The 22,712-nt window shown below is 60.9% G+C and overlaps 1 protein-coding gene across 1 annotated transcript in view; it reads right to left on the reverse strand.

Annotated features, from left to right (window-relative positions):
* ADAMTSL2 (ADAMTS like 2) overlaps window positions 1-22,712 on the reverse strand; it is a 33,137-nt gene that overhangs the window by 10,107 nt on the left and 318 nt on the right. The window contains exons 2-11 of the mRNA XM_065879276.1: window positions 22,254-22,396; window positions 21,371-21,446; window positions 20,113-20,215; window positions 19,450-19,595; window positions 19,193-19,316; window positions 16,435-16,515; window positions 13,944-14,119; window positions 8,808-9,156; window positions 7,008-7,380; window positions 2,070-2,167 (exon numbers count right to left, since the gene is read on the reverse strand). Coding sequence (XP_065735348.1) covers window positions 2,070-2,167; window positions 7,008-7,380; window positions 8,808-9,156; window positions 13,944-14,119; window positions 16,435-16,515; window positions 19,193-19,316; window positions 19,450-19,595; window positions 20,113-20,215; window positions 21,371-21,446; window positions 22,254-22,396 — 1,669 coding nt within the window. The remainder of the gene's footprint in view (window positions 1-2,069; window positions 2,168-7,007; window positions 7,381-8,807; window positions 9,157-13,943; window positions 14,120-16,434; window positions 16,516-19,192; window positions 19,317-19,449; window positions 19,596-20,112; window positions 20,216-21,370; window positions 21,447-22,253; window positions 22,397-22,712) is intronic.

Below are 22,712 nucleotides of genomic sequence, written 5' to 3' on the forward strand. Positions count from 1 at the left end.
CAAACCGATTCACCTACATTTCTACCGCTCCCAGGAGCGTCTTTAAGGAAAGGAGAGATTGCTTGCTGCCATGGCTGAAGTTCAAAGACACAGGAGAGCTGCTATGTGCCAGCGACACTGTGGAGGTTTGCACAGACACCGTGGGCCACGGAAGGTCTGTAAACCACCCCTGCCCCCAACGCCAGCCCGGCCTTGGCGCCCCGGTACAGTGGGATTTGGAGGAGAGCCGGCCACAGGGGTCCCGTTCAGCAGGGATCCGACTCCACCACTTCTGCCGAGCGCCACCTGTGCGCAGCTTGGTGCCTCTGCGGGGACGGGGGGCCCACTCCGCGTCAGGGCCGTTCATGCCAGTCCCGGACAGGCTCGTCTAAAGGAGAGCGCTTCCTTTCAGCAGAGCCCAAATCTGTCTTTCTCACTTCCTTTCTTCTTTCGTCCTACTTTGCGCCTCGGGCCACCCAGGGCAGGTCTGCCCATACCCTGCCTGGCCACTCTGTGGGTATTGAGAGATGGTGCTGTGACCTCCCTGGGGACCATCTTTCACCCAGGGCCAGGCTCAGGCCCCTCGCCACAGAGGCTGCTTCGTCCTGGAGGGATCTCAGGCGACGCCGCCTCCCCGGGCAGCGATGTGTCCGGGAGGAACAGGAGACGCTCCCAGTCACGTGGTCTGTGACAATCCCGGCGTGCGTGGGGACGACATCGGGGCTCCCGATTCAGAACAGGACCCTGCCCTTGGGGAGCAGGCTCTCAAAGCAGGCTCCTCCAGCACCCATCCCAGCGCTCAACCCTGTCCTCTCCCAAGACCAGCAGCAGCAGTGCTGGCCGTGGCGCCCGCTTGTTCAGCTTTGGCCATGACAACTTACTTCTCGTTTCGTGTCTAGCCCTGTAACCACGTTTGGAAAGGCGGACATCCCGTTTTACAGGTAGAAAGTTGAGTCGTGGAGAGATTAAGCATTTGCCAAGGGCATGGGGTGTGGTAGACCAAATAGCGCATCCCAAGCGTTCACCACATACCCCACAAAGCCCACCGTGTGCCCTCCAGAATGTCAGGGGGCCAAACTCAGCCTATCCCGTGCCCTGCTGGGGGAGGAGGGGCATGTAAAAGGAGGGGCCCCAGATTCCAGCCCAAGACGGAGAGCCTGTGGTCCATTCAGAGCCCTGCGGGGCCACCTCCCCAGCTCCTCCCTCGGGCCCTCCTCCTGAGATGCCAACCAGGGCTGCAGAAGGTGTGACCACGCCCAGACCATCGGTTGGCCAGGCTCCGGTCGGTGGCTTGCTAATTCTTCCACACTGGCCAGAGCACGCAGGGGACATCCAGAGCTCTGGCCAGCTGGGGGTGGGAGTGCAAGGGCAGGGTCGGGGGCATCATACATTTTGCGTGGCAGTAACTCGTCTTGCCCAAACCCACACACGAGGTCGCAGGTATAGATAAGGCGGCACCCGGGGTCTCCCTACATTTGCCACAGGTCCCGGACCTGGGCCTGGCGTCTGACCTTGCAGCAGTCCCCAGGGGGAGGGGACCAGAGCTGGCGGCAGATGGAGCCCCAGGCCCTGGGCTGTAAGCCAGAAGCTCGCTGTGGTGGCATCCAGCCACGTGAGCAGACATAGGTTCAGACACTTACTAACCCCAGGCAACCCCGGGGGTCTCCGTTCCCCTCCTGCTTCCTCCCTGGACGAGGTCCTAGAATCCGAACGGTTCCCTCTGCCACAGACCACGTGGGTCTATTTCCCCCTCCTACGTTTGCTGTAAGCAAATGTAAGATCCTGACCACCTGAGATTTCTTACTTTTTAACCAGAAGGATGTTTGTTCTAACAAGGTGTGATACGAAGAATGATGAGGGAGCCTCTGGGGGGCTGCCTAACCCCCAAGCGGCTGGGCCTTACCGTGGTCCAGCACGTCGTAAGCACAAGGACATCCAAACTCCCACCTCATCGCACTGCCTCGTGGGTCAGGAAACTGCTAGATAAGCTCCGTGTGGGCAATTTGGGGCCACAAGCAGGTGCATGGGCCCCGAAGCCCGGATTCGCGCCCACCGGGGAGGTGCCGCCCTTCGGCACCCGTCACGGGTACCTGTGGTGCAGGTGGAGCTGCAGGGCTCGTGGGACGAGAGCTTCCACCGGTACATGTCCGCGGGACTCACACCATGCTTGCGCGTCTTGGGCCTGGTCCTGAAAGCAGGTGAAGCAGAGAAGGGGGTGAGTTTCACGGGAGGATGTGTTCTCATCCATGGGGCGTGGTTGTGTACCTGTCCTGAGCTCCAGGCAGAATCGCCACCTGTCGGGGTCCCAGTGCCCACCGTCTAGAACAGAGACAAGGGAAGCAGCGCCCACGGGGCGGCAGGTTGTAGGAAGGAACGGACGTTGGCATTTTCCATCTCAATGACTGTCTGAGCTCACTGGCCTGCAGCCGTCAGAGCACCTTCGGGGGCTGGGGGGTGAAGAATCTGGGGCTCCCCAACATCGCAGTTGCTCCTTCCACACACACAGCCTTCTCGCTGTCACCTTCTAGCAGGGTCGTGCAGATTCCTCCTGCCCTGTCCCCGGGAAGGGACCGGAGAAGCACCTGGTGTGCTGAGAAGGTACAAGAATTCTCTCCCACGGCCTCCCTCAGCTGGGATTCTGACTGAATGGGGCACACTAGCCATTGGGCCTCCAATGATCAAAATAGAAAAGCTCAGCTGCAGACGGGGGAGTGGCCGCGTCCCCTCCAGACGCCTCTGCCCAGGTCTGCAACGGCTGCTGTGCCAGGGAACGCCGGGCTGGGTCCCCGCCAGCGACGGGCTCGGATTCTTGGCCGGAACTCAGACGGCCCAGCCAACTATTGTTAGGACTGTTTGCTTCTTTGAACCAGTCGGTGTGCTGGGGCCCAACCTCCGTATCCAACGTGCAGGCTCGTTTTGGACTCGGCAGGGGCAGAGGGAGGTGGCGGCAGCTCCCAGAGCCCGGGCATCTGCTCTGAGATGCAGACGGCTGAGTCTGAATGCGGCCCGTGGAACCCTGCCACCCCCAGAGCCGGCAAAGGGGACGTGGTGCCACGGCCCGGGGGACGGCACATCCCTGAGACCCCACCGCCCAGCTCCACTTCCCTTCCTGCCCAGAGGGGCTGACTGAAGACCACCCTAAGCTCAGACCCTCTCACAGAGCACACTCGCAGGTCCTTTCCTTGGGGCTTTCTGTCACCCCGGAGGTCAGGCTTAGATGAGGGTTGCAGGGCATCCATTCTAAAAGGCCTTCCAGTCGATTCTGTGATAGAGACGTTGGTTTGGATTCAACTGGGAGTTTACTGTTTGTCTTCCAACTTCTGGAATTTCACAAGTGGATGAGAACGGCTCTTCCACTTTACTTTTGCATAAATTTTGCCCTGAAGACACATCACGCTCTGAGAACCAGGAAATAGTCTACCCACGGACCTTAAGTAACGAATTTACTGATGCGGCTACGTTAACCCAGGAAGGAGGGAGAGTGAGGAGAGGGAGGGGAAAGCCGAGGGCAGCCGGCCACAGGCGGGCGGCTGGGACCCCTCACCTGGTGGCATCCCCACCGGGAGCCTGCCCCAGCCTTTCCACACATACGGGGGAAGGGGAAGGTCCTCCCTCTTTCCTCCTTAAAAGTGAGCGGGAACTTTAAGATGGGGCGCTCCACCCACCCAAGACCCAAGCATCTCAGAACACGGGACCCGCGGAACCTCCCCGGGGAGGAAGAGCCTGATTCTGAAATGTGCTGATTGGGTCCCCCACCCTCCTTTCCACAGCTTTAAATTCTCCCCAAGAACAAAAGGGGATGAAAAGATCCAGCCCCTGCCCGGCCACCCCACCCATGGAGAAGCCATCTTTATCTAATTACACCCTCCTGGGCCAGCAGGCAGCGTGACTCATTCTGGAGAGACAGCAAACGGTTCAAAATAACCCTTCGGGTTTTAAGCACCAAAGGTATTTTTTTGGGGGGGGGGCTGCCCACATGGCACTGCTCGTGGGAGCACCGCATAGGCGCCTGTCCCGCCTCTCGAAACGTGTATTTGCACAGCAATGCAAGGCCTAAAAGACCCTGTTCTCGGAAGTGGGGCCCTGGGGAGGAAAACACCCAGGAAATCGCTGAAACCACCAACCCTCCACCCGCCTCCATCTGGAAGGAAGATAGTGCCCTCTGATCCGAAAGGCTCGGACCACCTCAGCCCTGGGATGCCTCAGATCCCGCGTCTGGACCCTTTCCCCAGGACCGCCACGCTTGTTTATAAAAGGCTCATAAAGTACTTTGCTTCCCCGCCACCCCCGATCCAGGCTGAGACAGGGACCCTGTGTCTCTGTGTCTCGGACGCTTGTTCCCAACGCCAGCGTCTGGTGTCGGGGCGTCCCTTGATTGTTCGGGGCTGTTCTGAGAAGGTGAAAATAACCTTTCCTTTCTGGGCTGCCCCTTTGATTTCGCCCTCTCTGAGCAGACGCGACTTCCTGTGTTTGGACAACTAGCTGTGACAGGGCTATTTTGTCCTGGCGGTTCCCCCGCCACCTCCCTCAGCCCTTTATCTCCAAAGACCATCTTTGGTCTCTGGTCCGCGGTGTACTTTGAAGCAGCTGGTGGGGGAGCCGCCCATCTCACCACGTCAGGACTTTCTGAGTAATGACCATCATTGTATTAGTTCCTGCATCCCACATGGCAATGGAAACCCAATCATTCCCCTTAGGGCCCAGGGGTGGGGTGGGAGTCAACTGGGATGGGGCAGGAGATGTTCTTTGTAATGTGACCTAAGGACCCAAAAGCCTGTGCCATGACCTGGCTTAAGAATCCTTGAGTGCCCGACCGGCGGGCCCTGAAGCATCGTCTGACAAGCCCCTCGCTCAGGGACGGGGAACTGAGGACCAGAGAGGGTCACCGACGACGGGTCCGGATCCCAGGGGAACGGGGCGGGGAGAAGAGAGTTGAGATGGAGACCCACTGGCACTTTCCGTGCCTGAAGCCAAATTAAACAGCAGCCTGTGTGCCCCCCTGGTAAACCCGTTCATAGAGGGCTCCTGACCATGAGATAGGTGGCCTTCCTCGCACGGGGCCGTGGTCCCAGAAGGGCTCCTCCCCCACCCCGGAGGCTTATGATCTTTCCCGTTTACTGGGTCCTCACCAGGTGCCTTCAGCGCTTCAGTACCGGATGGAGCTCAATCCTCCGGCCGGCCCTGGGGCTGAGAAGAGCCCTGAGTAACTGGCCCCGGATCACAACAGCACATGCCGGCTGATTCTGAACCCCCCTCTCAGACTTAGAGCCTGTCTCGCCCTTCCGGCCGCTGGATGCCACACACCCCCAAGGCCCACTCCCTGCATTCTGAACCCGGGCCAGGCAAGCAGATGGCCTAGATGGACCCTACGGGAAGAAGGGCAGCCGCAGGAGGCTCCAGACCTCCCACTCTGGCCACACGTGCAAAGAATTCCACCCAGAGCCTCAGAATGGCCCCGGATGTGCCCTGGGTATCTCATGGGGCCTCGGAAAACAGCTTGAGAAAAGAGGGGGGCACCTCCTGTGGGCTCAGGGGCCCAGCTTCCCTGCTCTCGTCCCCGGGGAAGGCTGAGAGAGTCATCTCCACTTGCCTCACCTCAAGAGTGAACCCCAAATCTTCCATCAAACTCAATTCCCCGAGGACGCCCGCCTCTGCACCCTCAGCCCTGGCTAGGGTTCCACGGGCTTGGTGTCTAAAGCCAAGGGGTTTGGGTGGGTCCTCAGAAAACAAGATAAAATAAAACCCAGTGCACTTGGACTTCCCCGGTGACACAGTGGTTAAGAATCCGCCTGCCAATTCAGGGGACACGGGTTCGATCCCTGGTCCAGGAAGATCCCACGTGCCACAGGGCAACTAAGTACACGTGCCACAACACCCGAGCCTGCGCTCTAGAGCCCGCGTGCCACAACGTCTGAAGCCCGCGCGCCTAGAGCCCGTGCTCCGCAACAAGAAAAGCCACCGCAGTGAGAAGCCCGCGCACCGCAAGGAAGAGTAGCCCCCGCTCGCCGCAGCTAGAGAAAGCCCGCGCACAGCAACGAAGACCCAACGCAGCCAAAAGTTTAAAAATTAATTAATTAATTAATTTTAAAAAAAGGCAAAACACAGTGGGCTTGTTCCTGCCTCTAGTCCCCGCTCGCCACCAGGGGTGCTGAGCCTGGCTCAGTCTGTTTAAACCAGCCTCTCTGCCCTGTTAGCCTAGAGAACAGGGGAGTCATCATTGGCCCAGGGAATTGTCCTCTAGTAGGGATAGTGGAGGCCTGGAGCCACCCTGATCCCAGCTGACCCCAACCCAGGGAGGCTCCTGGCCTCAGACTCTTCCAGGGCCAGCCATGACTCAGGTGTCCCCAAGTGTGACTGTCCAGGCCTCCCCCGCGTGTCCTTCGCTCTGGACTCTCTCCCACGGCCCGTCCCAGGGCAGCTCCAGCCCCACTGCAGGAGGCCTTGTTCCTAGTGCCTGACTCGGGGCCTGGACCCTGGCTGGGGACCCCACTGAACCGTCCCCCAGTCTCCTCCGTGGCCAGCAGGGAAGGTTGTCCTGAGCCACCCCACCTTCGGGGAACGTTACGGTCTCCCGCAAGAGCTGTCCCACCTTACGCACAGCGACCATGTGTGTAATGAACATCCAGACCGAGAACCTAAGGACCCCAAGCCTCCAGTCTCTGAGCCCTAAGGACGTCGCTTACCTACCTCTCTGAGCCCAATACCCCTCCCTAAAGCTAAGGCTGGTTGTGATGAGAACATGTCTCTGTGCACATGGAACACTTAGCCCCAAGTGCTCAGAACTGTCCACCTCTTCCCCCCCTCTGCCCCCCAGTTCCCGGAATCACATCACACGTGGGCACTCGGCACCAGCTTTAGCCCGTGGACCTAACTTGTGGGAAAGATGCTAAAACCCAGGCCTCTGACCCCCTGCTCAGATCCGCGGGGTGAGGCGGGGGGGCCCTGGGCGGGGGCGGCTCTCTCCCACCTACCTCCGTCCCGGCCCTCACCCAGCAGCCCCCAGACAGGACTGGGGAGTTGCCTCCTACCTGGCTTTCTGCGTCCTGTTCCCAGCCAAGGCAGGGAGGCTGGCACTGGCGTTGGGGAATGGGGCCTCGGAGGAGGTGTTGGCCACTCTGTCAGTGCTCAGCTCCAGGTAGGACCCGTTGAGCAGGTAAGCACCGGCTCCCTCGTTCTCCTCGTACTCGACGTAGAGGCTGTCGGCCGGGGAGCCCCTCGGGGCGCCCTGTGCAAAGATGCTGTTGCTGGTCTCATTGAGGGGGACCTCCTTGGAGTCGGAGCCCGTGTCCAGGAGCTGGTCGGAGATGGCGTTGGCTGAGAGGAGCTCCTGGGAGGTAAAACGGGCGCCGGCCTCCTGGTCATCCTGGTGTCCCGCGAGAGCCGTCCCGGTGGCGTTGCCGTCTACAGGGGAGATGGGTGGCTCAACCTCCGGTGCCCCCTCATGGCGGGGCAAGGGCTGCCCTGGGCAGGGGCGGAGCAGGGGTGCTGCCCCAAAGACCTGAACCGGGAAGCGTCCAGAGGCAGGTTTCTGCCCGATGAGCGGACACAGATCGCCTGGCGGAGGCTCGCGAGCCGGCCTGGACAACCTCTTGTTGGGGAGCCTGCTTGACCTCTGCCGTGGGTTGGATAGGGTTTCCCCGAAATTCACATCTGCCCCGAACCTCAGAATGCGAGCTTATGTGGAAATAAGACCTTCACAGACATACAGATCTCCAGATGAGATCGTCACGGACCCTATACCTGCAACGCCTGCTGTCCTTTTAAGAAGAGAACACGCAGAGACACACGGACGCAGAGGAGAAGCCGTGTGAAGACAGAGCAGAGTCTGCAGCGATGCGGCCACAAGCCAAGGGACGCCTGCGCCACCGGGAGCTGGAAGCGGCGGGAAGGACCCTCCCCTGGAGCCTCCAGAGGGAGCACAGCCCTGCCGACACCTTGATTTTATTCCACAGACTTCTGGCCGCCAGAGCGGGGAGAGAATACGTTTCTGAGGTTTTAAGCCGCCCGGTTGGTGGGAGTTTGCTGCTGGAGCCCCAGGGAACAAATACCGCCTCTAACGTGTTTCCTACTTGAAGACTCTCAGGGTCTTGGAAACTTGCCCCCAAGTCAGTGAGGGGAGCCTTCTCAAGTCTGCTCTACCCTCCACCCCTCAGCAGGGCTGATGGTCCAGCCCAGCCCCGACGTGTCACTCCACGGCCCTCAGGAGCACAGCCAAGCTGTCAGCGTGGGGTCAGGGACTGTGACCCACCGCTGCATCTTCAGCTGTACCTCCTGCGGCTTCCCCTGGAGCCTGTCCCGCCAGGCTGGCCCTTGCTGGGCCCCTCACCCCCGCCCCTCTCCTGTGCCCTCCCCTGGCTAACCCATACTTGCTCTGGAGCCCTCAGGTCAGGGGTCACCCTCTCCAAGAACTCGAGGTCCTCTCTGTGCCCCTCAGCTGCCCGTCATTCCCTCCCAGAGCTCTGGTCACACCTCGTGCGCTATGCTGTCTGTCTGTCTGTCTCCACCGAATGAGTGAGAGCATGGGCTATGGGGCCGGACCATCCTGGATTTGCCCCCAGCTCCTCCGTGGTGGACTGTGTGACGCAGGCAAGACCCCTCCCTCTAAGCCTCAGTCTCCCCACCTGTCAAATGGGGATAACCATACCCACCTGGAGGAAGGTATGTGCAGAGGATGTCTGCTAAGGGCCGGCCCTGGGCCTGCCCGGTCAGCCTGCACGGAACCGGCACCTCTGTCACCCTCTTCTGCAGGTGCCGGGTTCTGAAGACCCTTCACCCGAGGCCCCTCTCCCTGGGAAGCCCCGCCCCACCCCGCCCCTCCTCCTGGTTACCTCGGAAGCCCTTGCCCCTGGGGGGCCCCTCGCAGGCCCTGCCGCTGGCCTGCGCGCACACCTCGTTGGTCTCCTGGCCTTTGCTCAGACCCAGCTCGATCCCCGGGCCCCGGTGGCCGAACAGCCGGTTGTCCAGGCCCAGCTGCTCCGAGGAGGCCTGGCCGTAGAGGGAGCCGTTGTGCTGGAGGAAGCCCACCAGCCCCGCGCCGTCCAGCTCCTGGCTCTCCGCGCTGTCTGAGGCGGGCTCCGAGAAGCCGTAGTAGACGGGCTGGATGCGGTGCGCACGCGGCGGCTGCAGCAACGTGTACTCAAAGGTGATGGAGGGGCTTTTGCCGTTCTGGTTCCACACCTGGGGGAGGAGGAGAAGTGGGACCCCAAGCCCTGCCTCACCCCAGCCCCTTCCCCACCAGCCTGGAGTGGCTGCCGAGGCCCACTGCCCACAAGCCCCTTGAGGACAGAAGACTCTTGTCCCTGAGCTGCAGAAGGCTTTCCTGCTGCGGCCTGCAGCCGCGTCCTTCCCAGGGACTCACCCTTGACCGAAGAACGCTGCCACGCCCACCCAAGGCTACGCGTGGCCCCAGGGGCAGTCCGTGTCCACAGACGGGCGAACACGGCCAGGGAAGGGGCAGAGGGAGCCGTCCGCCCCAGGCACAGGGAGTGAAGGGTGCGCGGGGTGCAGAGAATGTTTTAAAGGTAATAAAACCAATTAAAACCCAACCTGCATTTTACTATCACCACGTGCCAGCAATCCCAAGTTATAAGAGTGCACCGTCCCCACCACCTTCCCCCCGGAGCCCCCCCACTGCCAGCCAAGCGCAAGTACCAGGGCCCAGGCCCCTGAGGACCGTCCCAGCATCAGAGCTGACTGGGGGATGGGCTGAGGTTTCTGTCGAGACTGCGTCGCCCCCCAGCTTTCCCCCCTGACTGTCCGGCTCCCCTGACTGAGTGCTCGCGGGTCTTTCGAGGGACGCCGCTTAAGTCAGCTGGTGTCCGAAGCCCCAGGAAGCAGCTCTCAAATGGGAGTTTGGAGCGGGATCCCCCGCCAGCAGGGGTGACGCGAGCCCTCCCTGGCGGTGCATGGACCCCTGAGATCCCCCCAGGTGTCAGGCCGGAATGAGACACCAGAGGAAGAAAATGTGCTTTGGGCGCCATGTCTCAAGTGTTGGGAGTTGGCTGGGCTTGGGGTGTACCTTGAGAAAGGAGAAAGGTCTTCGGAATGTGGCGCTTTGGAGATAGACAGTGAAAGGCTAGGGTGACATCACCACCAAACCTCCAACCTGAGGCCAAGCCAGAGTGTTACCTCCTAGGTGTTACACAGAGACTCACATGTCCTCCAGCAGGGCCAGAAAAGGTAGAAGAACGTCAGAGAGCCGGGGTATGTTGGCTTCTCCACCTCGCCAAGAGCCCGACCGGGAGGAGACTTGGGGCGTGGGGGTCTGAGTCAATCTGCTTAAAAATTTTGAAATCTCAGATTCCCCTGAATCTTTGAGCCTAAAAAGTGGCCATTCCTCACTGTTAAGGCCAGCACCTGGCCCTCGCCTGAAGATCGTACGGAGACCTCTGCCTCCCTGAGGGCCTTGTCCACCTCCTCCCCGGGCCACCTGGCTGATGGCTCACGCTAAGCGCCCTCTTCACCTACTCAGGGGAGCCCTGGGGCTGCTCGGGGGAGACGGGGCCATCGGCAACGACCCTGCAGAACCAGCCGCGGCAGACGGCAGAAGCTGAGCCTGGATGGGGGGAAGTCTCTCCTGTGGGAGCCCCGGCTCAGGACGGAGGAGGGACCACGCTCGCAAGCACCCCGGGGAAGGTGAGGCCAACACACTAAGGGGAGGACCCGTGCTGGCACCACCACAGCAGATGACGGAAGAGGGAGGAAAAGGCTGGAAAAGCCGCCAGGTGACTATTTTCTTCAGAATCACCCGGAGGACGTCCCGGCCGCCACAGTGAAATGAAGCGTGGTGGTGAAGAGTCACCCACGTCACTCAGAGGGACACCTAGAGGGATGGTGTTGGGTGTCCTCCTAGGCCAGGGCCGGTGGCAGGAGATGCCAGTACGGAGCTGAACTGCCCGTGGTAATCAGACAAGGGGGCTCAGGTACCGTAACGAGCAATGAGGTTGACACGGTAGCCAGGGAGCTTGAGCCTTTGGACAGAGCTGACAGAACAAAGGACTCCTAGGGGACAAATGCATGGGTCCAGCAAAGGTTCTTCTCAATCTGTATGATCAGAAGAAATCCCGGGTGGATGATCGCAAAGCAGACGGCAGCTGCCACATAAACGTCACAGTCCCTGCCCAGTTTCCTGGACCACGTTTTAGACCCAGAATCTGCTGGAGGATGGAACAGCCAGGTCCCCGGGAAGAAGGATCCCCAATTGGTTGATATGGTCATGCTCCCCCCAGTTCTTCCACCAGAGAGCCCACAGCTATTTACTTGGTGAGCTGCTCAGTGGAGAAACGGGTAGACATTGTAGGACCAGGGTTCGAGTTGTCATTGTTAACCAGGGACCCAAAGCATCATTGCTGTCCCCTTTACGGTGAGAGCATGTGGATGACAAGTAATGGCCCAAACAAGGCCCAGGTCTGGTTGACAGTCTATCCGCTGGATCCAAGGCTCACCCAGCCCCCAGACGCATAACTGGGAGAGAGCAGAACTTTCCTGTTGGCTCCTTGACCCGGGCGGGGAGCAAATCAGAAACCATATTGCATCCTGGGGGGAAGCACAGAGACTAGCGCCGCTCAAGGACCTAAAGGATGCAGGGGTGCTGACCCCATCATAGCCCCCATTTCATTCCACAGTTTGGCCCCTACAAAAGCAAGACAGATCCAGGAGGGTGACAGTGGATTCCTGCAAGCTCAGCCGAGCAGCAGCCCCAGTGGCAGCTCTGGGACAGATACGGCATCCTTTCTAGAGCGGATTAACCTGCCCTCAAGTTGACCATCTGGCAAATTCTTTTCTACCCCCATCAGGAAGGAGAAGCAGAAGAGCTCTGTTTCACACATTTAGAGTTCTGACCCAGGGCTATGCTTGACTCTCCCGCTTCCCGTCATAACACGCGGTACAGACGGGTCTGGGCCGTCCTACAGAACGTGGCATCGGTCCTCTACATTGACGACATCATGCTTAGCAGACCTGATGAGCAGGACGGGGCACTGGAGGCCTTGGTAAAACATACGTATTCCAGAGGATCGGAGATTAACCCCTGTGAAGACTGGCCCCACATCAGTGAAAATCTCAGGGTCCGGTACTCGAGGGCGGCACAAGACCTCTCCTTGAAAATAAAGGGAAACTTAGCATATCTCATGCCCCCAGTCGTGAAGAATTTAGGACACAACATATTCCGCAGCAGGGAATATTGGTCCAATCCATATACTGGATTTGCCTTGAGTGGGGTCCTGAGGAGAAAGGGCTCTGCAGGAGGCCCAGGCTGTGATGCAAGCAGCCCACCACCTGGGCTGTAATCCCCAGTAGCCCCTGCAGTAATAAAGGTGTCTGTGGTGGGGAAAGATGGACTGTGGAGTTTCTGGCAAACTTTGCTAAGAAAATGATAACGTAGACCCCTAGTATCCTAGAGGAAGGCCATATCACCTAAAATAAATAGACGTTATTTGAAAAAAACCCCTGGTGTGCTATCAGACCCTACTAGAGATGACCCTTTGACCGCAGGACATCAAGTGACCCACACAGCCAGAGCCGAACATTATAACATGAGGCCTCTCAGCTCCGTTAAGTTACGGGGTCAGGAGGGCCCAGCAGCAATCCGGGGCTAGAGGGACAGAAAAGCGGGTGACCCAGCCTCCCAGCATCCGGGACTCTGGTGCCAGCATCCCTCTCTCAGCTCACAGCTACGGCTGCACGGAGTACCCTTAGGGTGAAGACAGAGAGGAGCGAAATGGCAAGACTTGGCTCTGAGCAGCGTCAGCTGGGTCTGGGGGTGCGCGCTGAACATGGGATAGCCCTGAAGAGTTGCTGTGAAGGAAAGTCCTCCCAGAGGGCTTCAGGCCGTGCAGGTAAGGCGGCCACCCAACTTGTTTGGAAGGCAGAGTGGCCCTAAGTAAGAATAAATACTGACTCGTGGACAGGGCACTTGGCTTGGCCGGTTGGTCGGGAGCCTGGATGGAAAAGACTTTAAGATCGGGCACGAGGAGGTCTGGAGAAGACACGCGCAGCTGGATCAGTGGCGGAGACGTAACACGTGAAGGTCTCTGGATCACCTGTGAACGCACACTACAGGGCGCCCACCCTGGGAGGGGCACGAAACAAACGGGTGAGAGATAGAACGTCTTTGCCACCTGCCGTGGGCCAGCCTCTGGCATTGGTCAGGTGGGTGGGCTGTGTCCCCACCGTATCCCTCAGCCTCCATGAAAGCCGGCAGGCCTCCAAGAGCCCCTTGACATCACCTGATTTCAGTGGTAATTCCTCTGCATTTTCAGATCTGGGGCACCAAGCGGCAATGCCATTCGCTTCTAGACAGTAGCCACGGGAAAAGTCCCGGCAAGCTGGCCATAACAAGCCAAACTCTCTTGCCCTCTGCTCGCGCCCCGTGCACTCCCCCCAGGGGCCATGAGCATCCTGGATGCAGCACCAGGGGGACAGCCGTGACAGGCACTGCCATGGTCCCTCAGCATCAAGGACCTGGCAGGACTGCCACAGTGTCCATGGGGCCGAGGCTAGGGAACTCCATGGGGGGCTTGAACCCCAACCTGGGGAGTGGGGAGTGGGTCCTGCATCCCTGTACCCCATCCAGCCTTCTGTCCTCATCTCCCCACACAGTTCCTGATGTCCTGCACAGAACCTCCTGCTGTGCACATCCTCCAGGGGTGCTAACAGAGGGAAGGAAGGAAGGAAGGAGGGAGGGAGGGAGGGAGGGAGGGAGGGGAGAGGAGGGTCACACAAGTGAGAATGTGAGTCAGCAGGTGCTTGGGTGAACAAGTGAACAGGTAAATGAATTAATGAGTAAATGGGAGACTAGTGAAGGAATGAAAATCTGAGCGAGGGCTGGGTTGAGGGAGTGACTCAGTGAGTGAACGAGGGACTGAAGGAATGAGGCCCACCCCGAGATGCGTGGAGGCGCTGGCCCGGAAGCCCCCCACCTGCTGCCGGCTTCTGGGGAAGCCCCGGAGCCGCGGCCCACGCACCATGACGTTCAGGCCCTGGTTGGTGGGCCCCTGCGCCACGATGTACTCGATTCCCGTCTCGTACACGTCCATGGGCCGCCGGTACTTGACCACGGTGCCGGCGATGTTGAAGTTCTTGGGGCTGTCCACCTTGAAGTTGCCATTGAAGAAGTAGTAGCCGGCTTCATCTGCAAGAGCTGAAAGGGCACAGCTGCCTGGTCACCTGAGCTGGAGCAGCCGGAGTGGGGATGGGGGGGGGCAGGACCTCGCACTCGGGACCTCTGGCCAACCTGTGGATCCCTGTGACCCTCCCCAAGCACCCAAAGACAGGAAACACCACGTCGTGGGAGTGGGACGCTCTGTTTGCACACGGCATGTGGCCCTGACCAGGGAGGTGTGGGTCCTCCTTCCTATCAGCCTAAAATAAACAAGGGCTTGTCTGGACGACTGAGGGTGGCTGGCCCAGGGCCCACTTGGTCCTGCCGTTCCAGCCGCCTCCAAAGGGGCTGGGGCTGAGAGGTGATGTAGAGCATAGGGACCAAGCGACCAGGTCGAGACACACGCTGGACAGCAGGTGTCCGCCGGGTTGGGGCAGGGCCACCCTGCCTGGCTCTACTGCAGACTTCCCCATGTGAGCCGGACTGACTTGGCACCCCCAGCTTCCCCTCCCGTGACACGGGGAGGGGACCGTAGTGCCCCACCAGGGCCCAGGCCGAGCAACACTGCAGCCCTGTCCCAGCGGCCCCAGCAGGCCCTACCTGACCCCAAGCTGACCAGTTCCGTGCTCTCGCTGGGAGCATGACATTCTGCCGCCCAGACCGGGGGACCCGGCTGACCGTTGGCCGGATCGGCCCATTCCCCCCGGTGTGGCTCCCAGTCAGCCTCTCTCTGAGGCAGGGTGCCGGTGGACACTTGGAACCAAGGACTTCAGAAGGACATCCACTCCCAGAACTGGAGCGCGATGACGCCCAGACAGCGGGAACGCACGTGCGGCCCCCCGCAATGGGCTGGGACATCTGTCCAGAGGCGGGACGGCTGGCCCTCCCTGGGAGCCCCGGGGCCGTGGGGCGGGGCTCCACCTCGGGGACAGTGTGTCTTCCAGAGGGTTTCTTTAGAGCCCGTGCCAGGAACTGGCCCGAAGGTGGGGAAGAGTTCAGCTTCCAAAGCTTCTGATGCAACTCCAAGCAGAGGAGACGGGCGGTTCATTTATTATCAAGCAGGACGCGTCTGCTGGAAAAACACCCTCCATGTGGCAGCGTTGAAAACTAACGGGGATAAGAGCGGGAGCTGGGCGAGGAGGACGCGGACGGGCTGGGCCTGTGCACAGGGTTAAATCCCCGGCCCGAGTCCAAACCTGTTTCCTGACAGTAACGACCTTCCTTCCTGCGGCTTTCCCAGTGCTCTGAGGCGGCCCTTGGTATTTCCACGCGTCTGTTTCAAGAACGATGGCTTTGCAGCCAGCTCTGGGAACACGGTGTTTCCTGGCCTCACCACCCTCCCAGCGGGCCACAGAGCAACCGGCCTGGCAGAGGCCTGGCCCCCGTGCTTGGGCCGCAGGGGCTGGGGCCTGGAGCGTGCAGACCCGCCGGCTGGGGGCACTGGGGCCCCGGGGCCTGAAGGGCTGAGAGCCCGTGCTGAGTTCAACCTTGAGGACCTTTAGCAAAGACCCACCCTCCACCCCAGCGTTCCCTTAGAAGGGTGGTCGCGCCCCACCAGCCCTGGCCCCCGAGAAGCTGCCCTGAGAGGGAGGGAGGTGAGCCCTGCCCGGGTCCCCCACCTGCCCTGTGCAGATCGGCTCACAGATGGCAGTATCTGCCCTCCTCGGCCAGAAGGGGCTCCCCCGGGGGTGCAGACAAGGTGCCTTGCCCTGCCAACTTCCCACTACACAGGGAGCCCTTCCAGAAATTGTCACCAACGTGGGGCCTCACCTCCTCAGCCACCATGCAAATGACGCCACGATCCTCAAGGACCCCTACTGAATCCAGCTTCCCACCAGAGACAGTCCGGTAGCCAAAACATCAACTCGAGGGCCCCAGATGGGAGCTTGAATCCCACCCCTGCTTCTCGTCACCCTTGGCCTCAGACTGGCCATCTACTCCTTCTCGCTCTGCCTCAACCTTCTCAGCCCCAGAGTCTCACTCCTCGGACCTGGGGAGGCAGCGGGGGGAGCAGAGAGGCCGCCGCCAGCACCTCCAGCTTTTGCCTGTGCCTCGCCCTCCGGGGACAGGGAACTCACTACCTGAGTCATGACCCCCTCCATTATTAAGCAACTCTGAGTGCAAGACCTCTGCACACATGGGGGTGAGGTCAGCTTCCCTACGACCTCCCCCCCCACCGCCACCACGTGCTACACACATGCACCCACTCAGGTCAAGCTCTGGCTTCTGGGGCCATCCCTCTCCTGAAAGAAGGGACCCAAGGTCAAGTGTCCCCCGTCCACTCATAACCCACACATTTCACCCCATGCAAAACCATAAGCCCCTGTGAAGCCACCCAGGCCCCACATACACACCTAGGACGTCCGCAGACTTCTTCCGCTCCACAATCTGGATGTCTCGGGCGCCGGCCGGGATGTGGGTCACCAGAGAGTAACCTGGGGGACACGGAACAACGGTGAGCGGCAGGCCGGCTGTGGCCACTGCCTCTCGACTGCAGGATGGCAGTCACCACCCTCCTGCACTCCTGGCGTGTGAGGGGCAGCGTCTAAGGGCAGCCCCTCCCCGCTGCCAGAGCTGTGCACCTGGGGCCCGAGAGGCAAGTCCAGGACCTGGCAGAACACGCCCCGCCACGGGAGAGCTGACCCACCGCTCCGGCACGGCCCCAGCGTTCCCCACTTCCGAGACACTTTCCTACCAAGGCTGTGGGAGATGCTCCCTGGTACCTGCCCTGTTCCTTCCGAGGCACACCACAGGCCACAGGGACCGTAAGTCTGCTGGAGTCAACATACTTGGGTCCTGCTCTGCCACTACCACCAAGGTGACCCTGAGCAGTTTTCTTGCCTGTACAGGGATGACGGCCCCCACTCTAGGTGACGGAGGAGAGTCTGGGTAGCACAGAGCCCGGCCCCGAGGACGTCATCACCAGTGCTATTTTAGAAACCCACGTTGTCATACCATCACGGTGATTTTAAAGGCTTGTTACATTCAGAGGTGTAAATGAGGAAGTACGAGGCCCCAGCTCAGGGCCTGTCATCGAAGGCCCCAGTCAGGTGGGGCGGCAGCCATGGAGACCCTCACAGAGCCCCCCACAAAGGGACCAAGGGTCTTGGGGGGCAGAGGTCTGAGGAAGGGACCGTGCTGCCAGCAGGTGGTAGAGGGTTTGCTGGGAGAAGGAGGGAGATTTTTTTAAAGCCCTCAGAATGAAAAGCCGTCCGGGAGAAGGTGACGAGGGACTTCTTGAATCAGGTTTGCTGGGCCGATGCCCAAGTCACCCGAGGGGCACGTGGGCCCGACAGCCAGGTGAGCCGCTCCTGCTGGCCGCCCCCTTTACAGCCCCCTGAAGACCCTGAGCTGGTCCTTCCGGCCCGCGGGGAGCCCCTAAACGCCTAACCACTGGCTCTCTTGGCAGGAGGACAGGAGCAGCTGTGACCTGCAGTATCGGCCGATTTCCAGAGGACAAGCACTTCCACCCACTGTGGCCGATGTCAAGCTGCCAGCTTGTGTCGCTGGGCGCAGAGTCGAGAAAAGGGACACAGTCGTTTACCTGCTGCCCTAGTATTTCCAGCCGACAGACACAAGAGTTATAGAGGTAAAACGATTAGGAAATGATGACTTTGCTTAAATGAAGGTTTATATGTGTTCGTTTTTAAATTAGCACACAGCTCCGAGATTCTTCACCATAGCTACCTCGCACACATCCACCGGGGGAGGATGTGGGCCAGTGCTTAGGACCACAGACCCGGGAGCAGGCTGTCTGCGTTCACGCCCACCTCTGCCTCTTCTGGCTATGTGACTTTAACCCAGTTTCTTAACCCTCTGTTTCCACATCTGTAAAATGACAGCAGTGGTAGTCCCCGCCCGGAGTCGAGCTCTGGGAGCGAGTTAACCATGCTGCACTTAGCTCCGTGCAGTGCTCTTGGTAGAGTTACAGGTGGGCTTGGTTAAGGGTCAGCCCCGGGCCCCAAGCTGAGAGCTCCACGCGGGCATGAACCTTACTGCCGCACCTTGCACCCAGGAGGCGCTCAGAAAGAGACGCACCCTCTGAACCCTGCCTCTGCCAGCTCCACGCCCCGGGATCTGGTGGAAGGTCCCAAAAGCAGGTTTGTGAAAGGAAGGGAGGAAAGGCGCGATGTCTTTGCCCGCGCCCCGCCCACAGCGAGGCCTCTGAAGAAAGCGGCCTCTGCCCACTGTGCTCGCCCTGCCTTATTCAGACCCCTGCCCGGCTGGGCTTCCGCTAAAGACACCCCTCCTTTCCTTACCCTGCCTCTCCTCAGTCGGCATGCCCATCCCTGGGTCTCTCGTCCAAGCCCTATAACTCTAACTCCGAAATTGTCTGTCCCCTCCACCTCCAGGACACGTGGGGGTCCTGACAGCCAGGTCCTTGGGGTCTCTCAAGGGGTTGGCTCTAGTCCAGACGCACCTGGCCTCTCTGAGGGACCTCGAGCCGGCAATTCCTACCTTGGGCCTCAATTTCCCCATCTGTCAAATGGGTTTTGAGCTGCCCTACCTTTCCCAGTCCGGAGGCTGTGATAACCCAGTTTAATCCCACAGGCATTAACTGAGACCCAGGAATGTATTCAGTTCAAGACTGAGTATTATAAGCAATATCCTTCCAAAAGTGCAAAATCCTGTCACAGGCACAGACCCCCTGCCCGCCCCTCCCCCAACCCCCAGGAGGGCCGGCTCTGCGCTGCGGCCGGCGCGGAGCTGGCGGGAGCCTGGACCCCTTCAGCCCTCGAAACTCGGGTTTGAGAGCTTAGGCCCCAGAATCTGTGCGCCCAGACCTCAATCTCATATCAGCGGTGAGGACGGAACGCGTGCCTCAGTTTCCCCCTTTTAAGGACGGTGTTAACATCTCCCTGAAGGCTGCGCTTGGGTCAGATGCGGTCCCCAATCCCCGTGAGCACCGCGGCACCTGGTATCCAGCAGGTGCTCAACACAGAGCTGCTGCTCTTCCTGTAGCCAATGGGGGCCTTACAGAGCCGCTGGCCAGCCCTGCTGGGCCTGGGTGGAGGATCGGGGGGCCCAGGCGGGGAAGGACCCTGCACTGTCACTTAGCAGCCGGCGGCAGGATCCCACGGGCCCTGGACCCAGAGCGGCAGGGGCTCTTACCCAGGTGGGTGTTCCCCTTGCGGTAGTTGCCTGTCACGTGGGTGCAGCTGCTTCCGTCCCCCTGGCAGACGCCACACTTGTCCAGCGTGTGGGTGGAGAAGAGCACCCCGTCACAGCCGATGGGCTGCAGGAAGGGAGGTGGAGAGGCTGCTGGGAGGGTGCTGAGGCCCGGGCCCCGGGGCCGCCACTGCCTGGGTGGACAGGTGGGCGGCTGGCGCAAGGAGACCGGTGGTACTTCTGCTACAATGTTGAACAACCTCACATTTTCCAGACACGCAGACCCCTCGCAGGTCGGCAAGCTTGCAGGACGTGCCGTCGCGGGCGGGGACCATGAGTTGGCGCTGGCCGTCCACAGTGGTGCAGTGCAGGTCGCACGGCTTGCTGGAGATGTGCACATAGTCATCTGATGGGGGAGACAGGGTCTCAGGGCGGCTGGCGGGGGCCAGAGTCAGGGACCTCCCCTCCCCCGCACTGAGACGGCACTTCTTTCATGGCACAGATGGGGAAACGGAGGCCTGGAGAATGGAAAGAACTTGCCTGGGGTCTCAGTGGCAGAAACGGACCAAGATGCAGGTGATCTGGCCCAGCCCAGGCTCTGGAAGTCCAGCCTCTGCCGCCCTGTGAGTGGGGGGCAGTGTCCCCTCTGCAGGAGGTCTGAGCCGACTTGATGGCCCTGGACTGCCGGTCCTGGGGACCCTGCACTTACCCGGTGAGCGGGAGAGGCCAAGTCATTTACACTGCCGCCTGAACTACTCATGACCTTGGACAAGACCCCCCCCCACCCCCGCCACCTCTGGGCCTGTTTCCCCACCTGCCTACCCACTGGACGAGGACATTCCCTCCCACAGGCCCCAGGAAGTGACCATCAGGTATAGATCCTGCCAGAGAATTCCCTGCTGGGTGGCCCAGGGCCACAGTACCGGGATAGAGCGGCTTCCACTGGTGCGTCCGCCCGTTGTACACACGGGAGTTGAAGGAGATGCACTGCTCCTCGCGGAAGCTCCTCCCGTCCGGCGGACACTCCTGGGAAGCGGGAAGACAGGGCGGGAGGCTCTGGGAGGGACTCGGCCCGACAAAAGCATTTTTGTCCAGGCAGAGCAGGAAGTGGCTCTCCTCCTTATTCTCCGTCTCTCGGGCTCTCTGGAAGGAGGGAGGGAGGACCAGGCCTCCAGCACCCACGTGTGCTGGCCCTCCCTGTGCTCTGGGCTGGATCCTTTCAGCCCCACCGCCCCGGCCTTCTCCCAGGCTGCACATGGAGCGGCAGGGACACCGGCCTCGGCGGTGCTCGCGCGGGGTCCCCACTCGCCCCGCGTCCTCGGGCAGGGGCCCATCTACGTGTCCGCAGCCGTAGCCACAGTGCCTGGGACACGGGCACTGACTGCGTGGGCCTGACTTCGTAGAAGAGGAGCCCGTGGGGCAGAGGGGAGGGGCCTGTGCGGGGCCCAGCTGCTCACGCCGCGGCCAGAAGCCGAACTGGGCCAGGGCTCCCTCCCGAGCTCACGTCAGGAGGGCAGCTGACTGGTGAGGCCAGCACAGAGGTCGTGGCCGCTCGCCTCCCTCCAGCCCCTAACTCCCCCCGCGTGCCCACACAGACACACAGACACGTGGACGCAGGGACATGGGGACACGCACAGCATCATCTCTCTGCCCCGCCCCCCGTCCCGGGGGTCCGGTTCAGACTGGCTTTGGCCCCATCGAGAGGTGACGGGAGGGTGAGCCAGAGTCAGCACCTCCTGCCCAGACCCGGCCACCTCGGTGCGGCACGCGACTGACAAAGAAGGTTTGGGTGCTGAGGGCGCAGAGAGCAGAGGTGGGCGCACAGGGGGGATGCCGGTGACTCCAGTCCCCCGGGGAGACCGGTGAGCAGGGTTCACGCTGAGCGCAGGGGCCGCGTGCACCCCTAGACCCCAGACCTTGAGGTCGTGCTGGAGTTCCGCCAGCAGAAGTGGGTTCTTTTCCCCTCAGGTGCCCGCAGCCCGTGGTGGGCACCACAGATTTGATTTGATGCCGGAAGGGGGGATTCTGAGCCCGGGGGCCCTCACCACCCTTCTCTTCAACAGGGTGTAAGTGGCAGGTCCTGGACAGAGTGTCCAGAGGGCCCAGGGCCACCGGGAAGCTGACCTGAGACCCGCCAGAGAAGGGGGATGGGGGAGGGGGTCCCGTCTGGCGGAGCCTCACCTGTACTCTGCAGAGCTGGTACCTCTTGGACGTGCCCGTGCAGGTCCGGTTCCCAGTGCCCATGACAGACGTCCTCCTGGCGGGAGGACATGGGCTGCAGCCCTGACCCTGCTTCTGCTCCTGGGCGGCCTCTGGGCTACTCCTCCACCGTGCTGCCCCCGAGCCTGCTCTGATTCCTCTGACCGAGGCCTCCTTCCTCCCCACTCAAGCCCCGCTGCTGCACCAGAGCCCTCTCACGTCACAGGTATTCAGGTAGTTAGAGGGTGCTTCTTAGTCCCTTATTGGGGGGCGGTGGTGAGATCCAATTCACCTCTCTATCCCCAGCACACAGCAGAGGGTCTTGGGACACAGAGTTAGTAATAAAATAACAACATTTACCATGTATGCAGTGCATACACACACACTGTCTCTTGTATTCTCAGAAATGTCAGGTGGGCTCGAGCATAATCTCCACGCCACAAATGTGGAAACTGATGCTCAGAGAGGTTAAGTGACTTGCCCAAGGTTACACAGCTAGGAAGTAGCCGAGGCAAGATTTGAACCCAGGTCTGGCCAACAGTAACCACTGCACCGTATGCTTTCCCCATGTTTATTCAACTCAGGTCTTCAGAAGAGAAACCCAGGGTGGGCCTGACCCCTCACTGAAAGAGCCCTAGAAATGGAGCAGGACGAACCCCAGGACGCTGTTGCCTGGGACCCAACAGAAGCCACGTCCCCAACGGAGGCCAGTGAAAAGACTGACCTGCTCACCTGGCCTGTGCAGCCTGAAACCGCAGACCCCTGTCCCAGCCCGAGACCCCCCCACCTCCCAGGCCTCCCTTTCCCGTGCAGGCGGCCCCACTTTCACGCCAGCCCCTCGGGGCCATGTGCTCAAGCCCCGCACCTCTGCTGCAGGCAATGCCGCTCCTGGGACGTCACCCCAGCCCCGCAGCTGCGGGAACATGCCGTCCACTTGGTCCACTCTCCCCACCAGTAGGCGGTGGCATCGGTGCCCGCCTCCAGGCTGTTGGACGTTGGGCTGTTGTCCTGGGTGAGAGGCCCCACGACAGTTAGAAGGAGGCTGGAGCACCTGGCCGGACGGGCCTGCCGTCCCCGTGCCCTGGACAGGAGGACACAGCCCCCTGGGTGGGTTGCTCGAAGCCTAGGCTCAGATCTCCAGGGCGGTCTCTGGGGGACCTCCCAGGGAGCTGTGGGCCTCAGGTCCTGCCCCATCTGGGGATCTGGAACATCCTGGGAGCTTGGCGGGATCCTGAGGCTGACCCTAACCATCCTTTCTTTTCCCCCGAGCAGCCTGGGTTCTGCAGGACCCAAACCCGCCCGTCTACACGCCACACTCCGGGGC

The sequence above is a fragment of the Phocoena phocoena genome, chromosome 6 (genome assembly GCF_963924675.1).
Source record: "Phocoena phocoena chromosome 6, mPhoPho1.1, whole genome shotgun sequence".
Taxonomy (NCBI): Eukaryota; Metazoa; Chordata; class Mammalia; order Artiodactyla; family Phocoenidae; genus Phocoena; species Phocoena phocoena.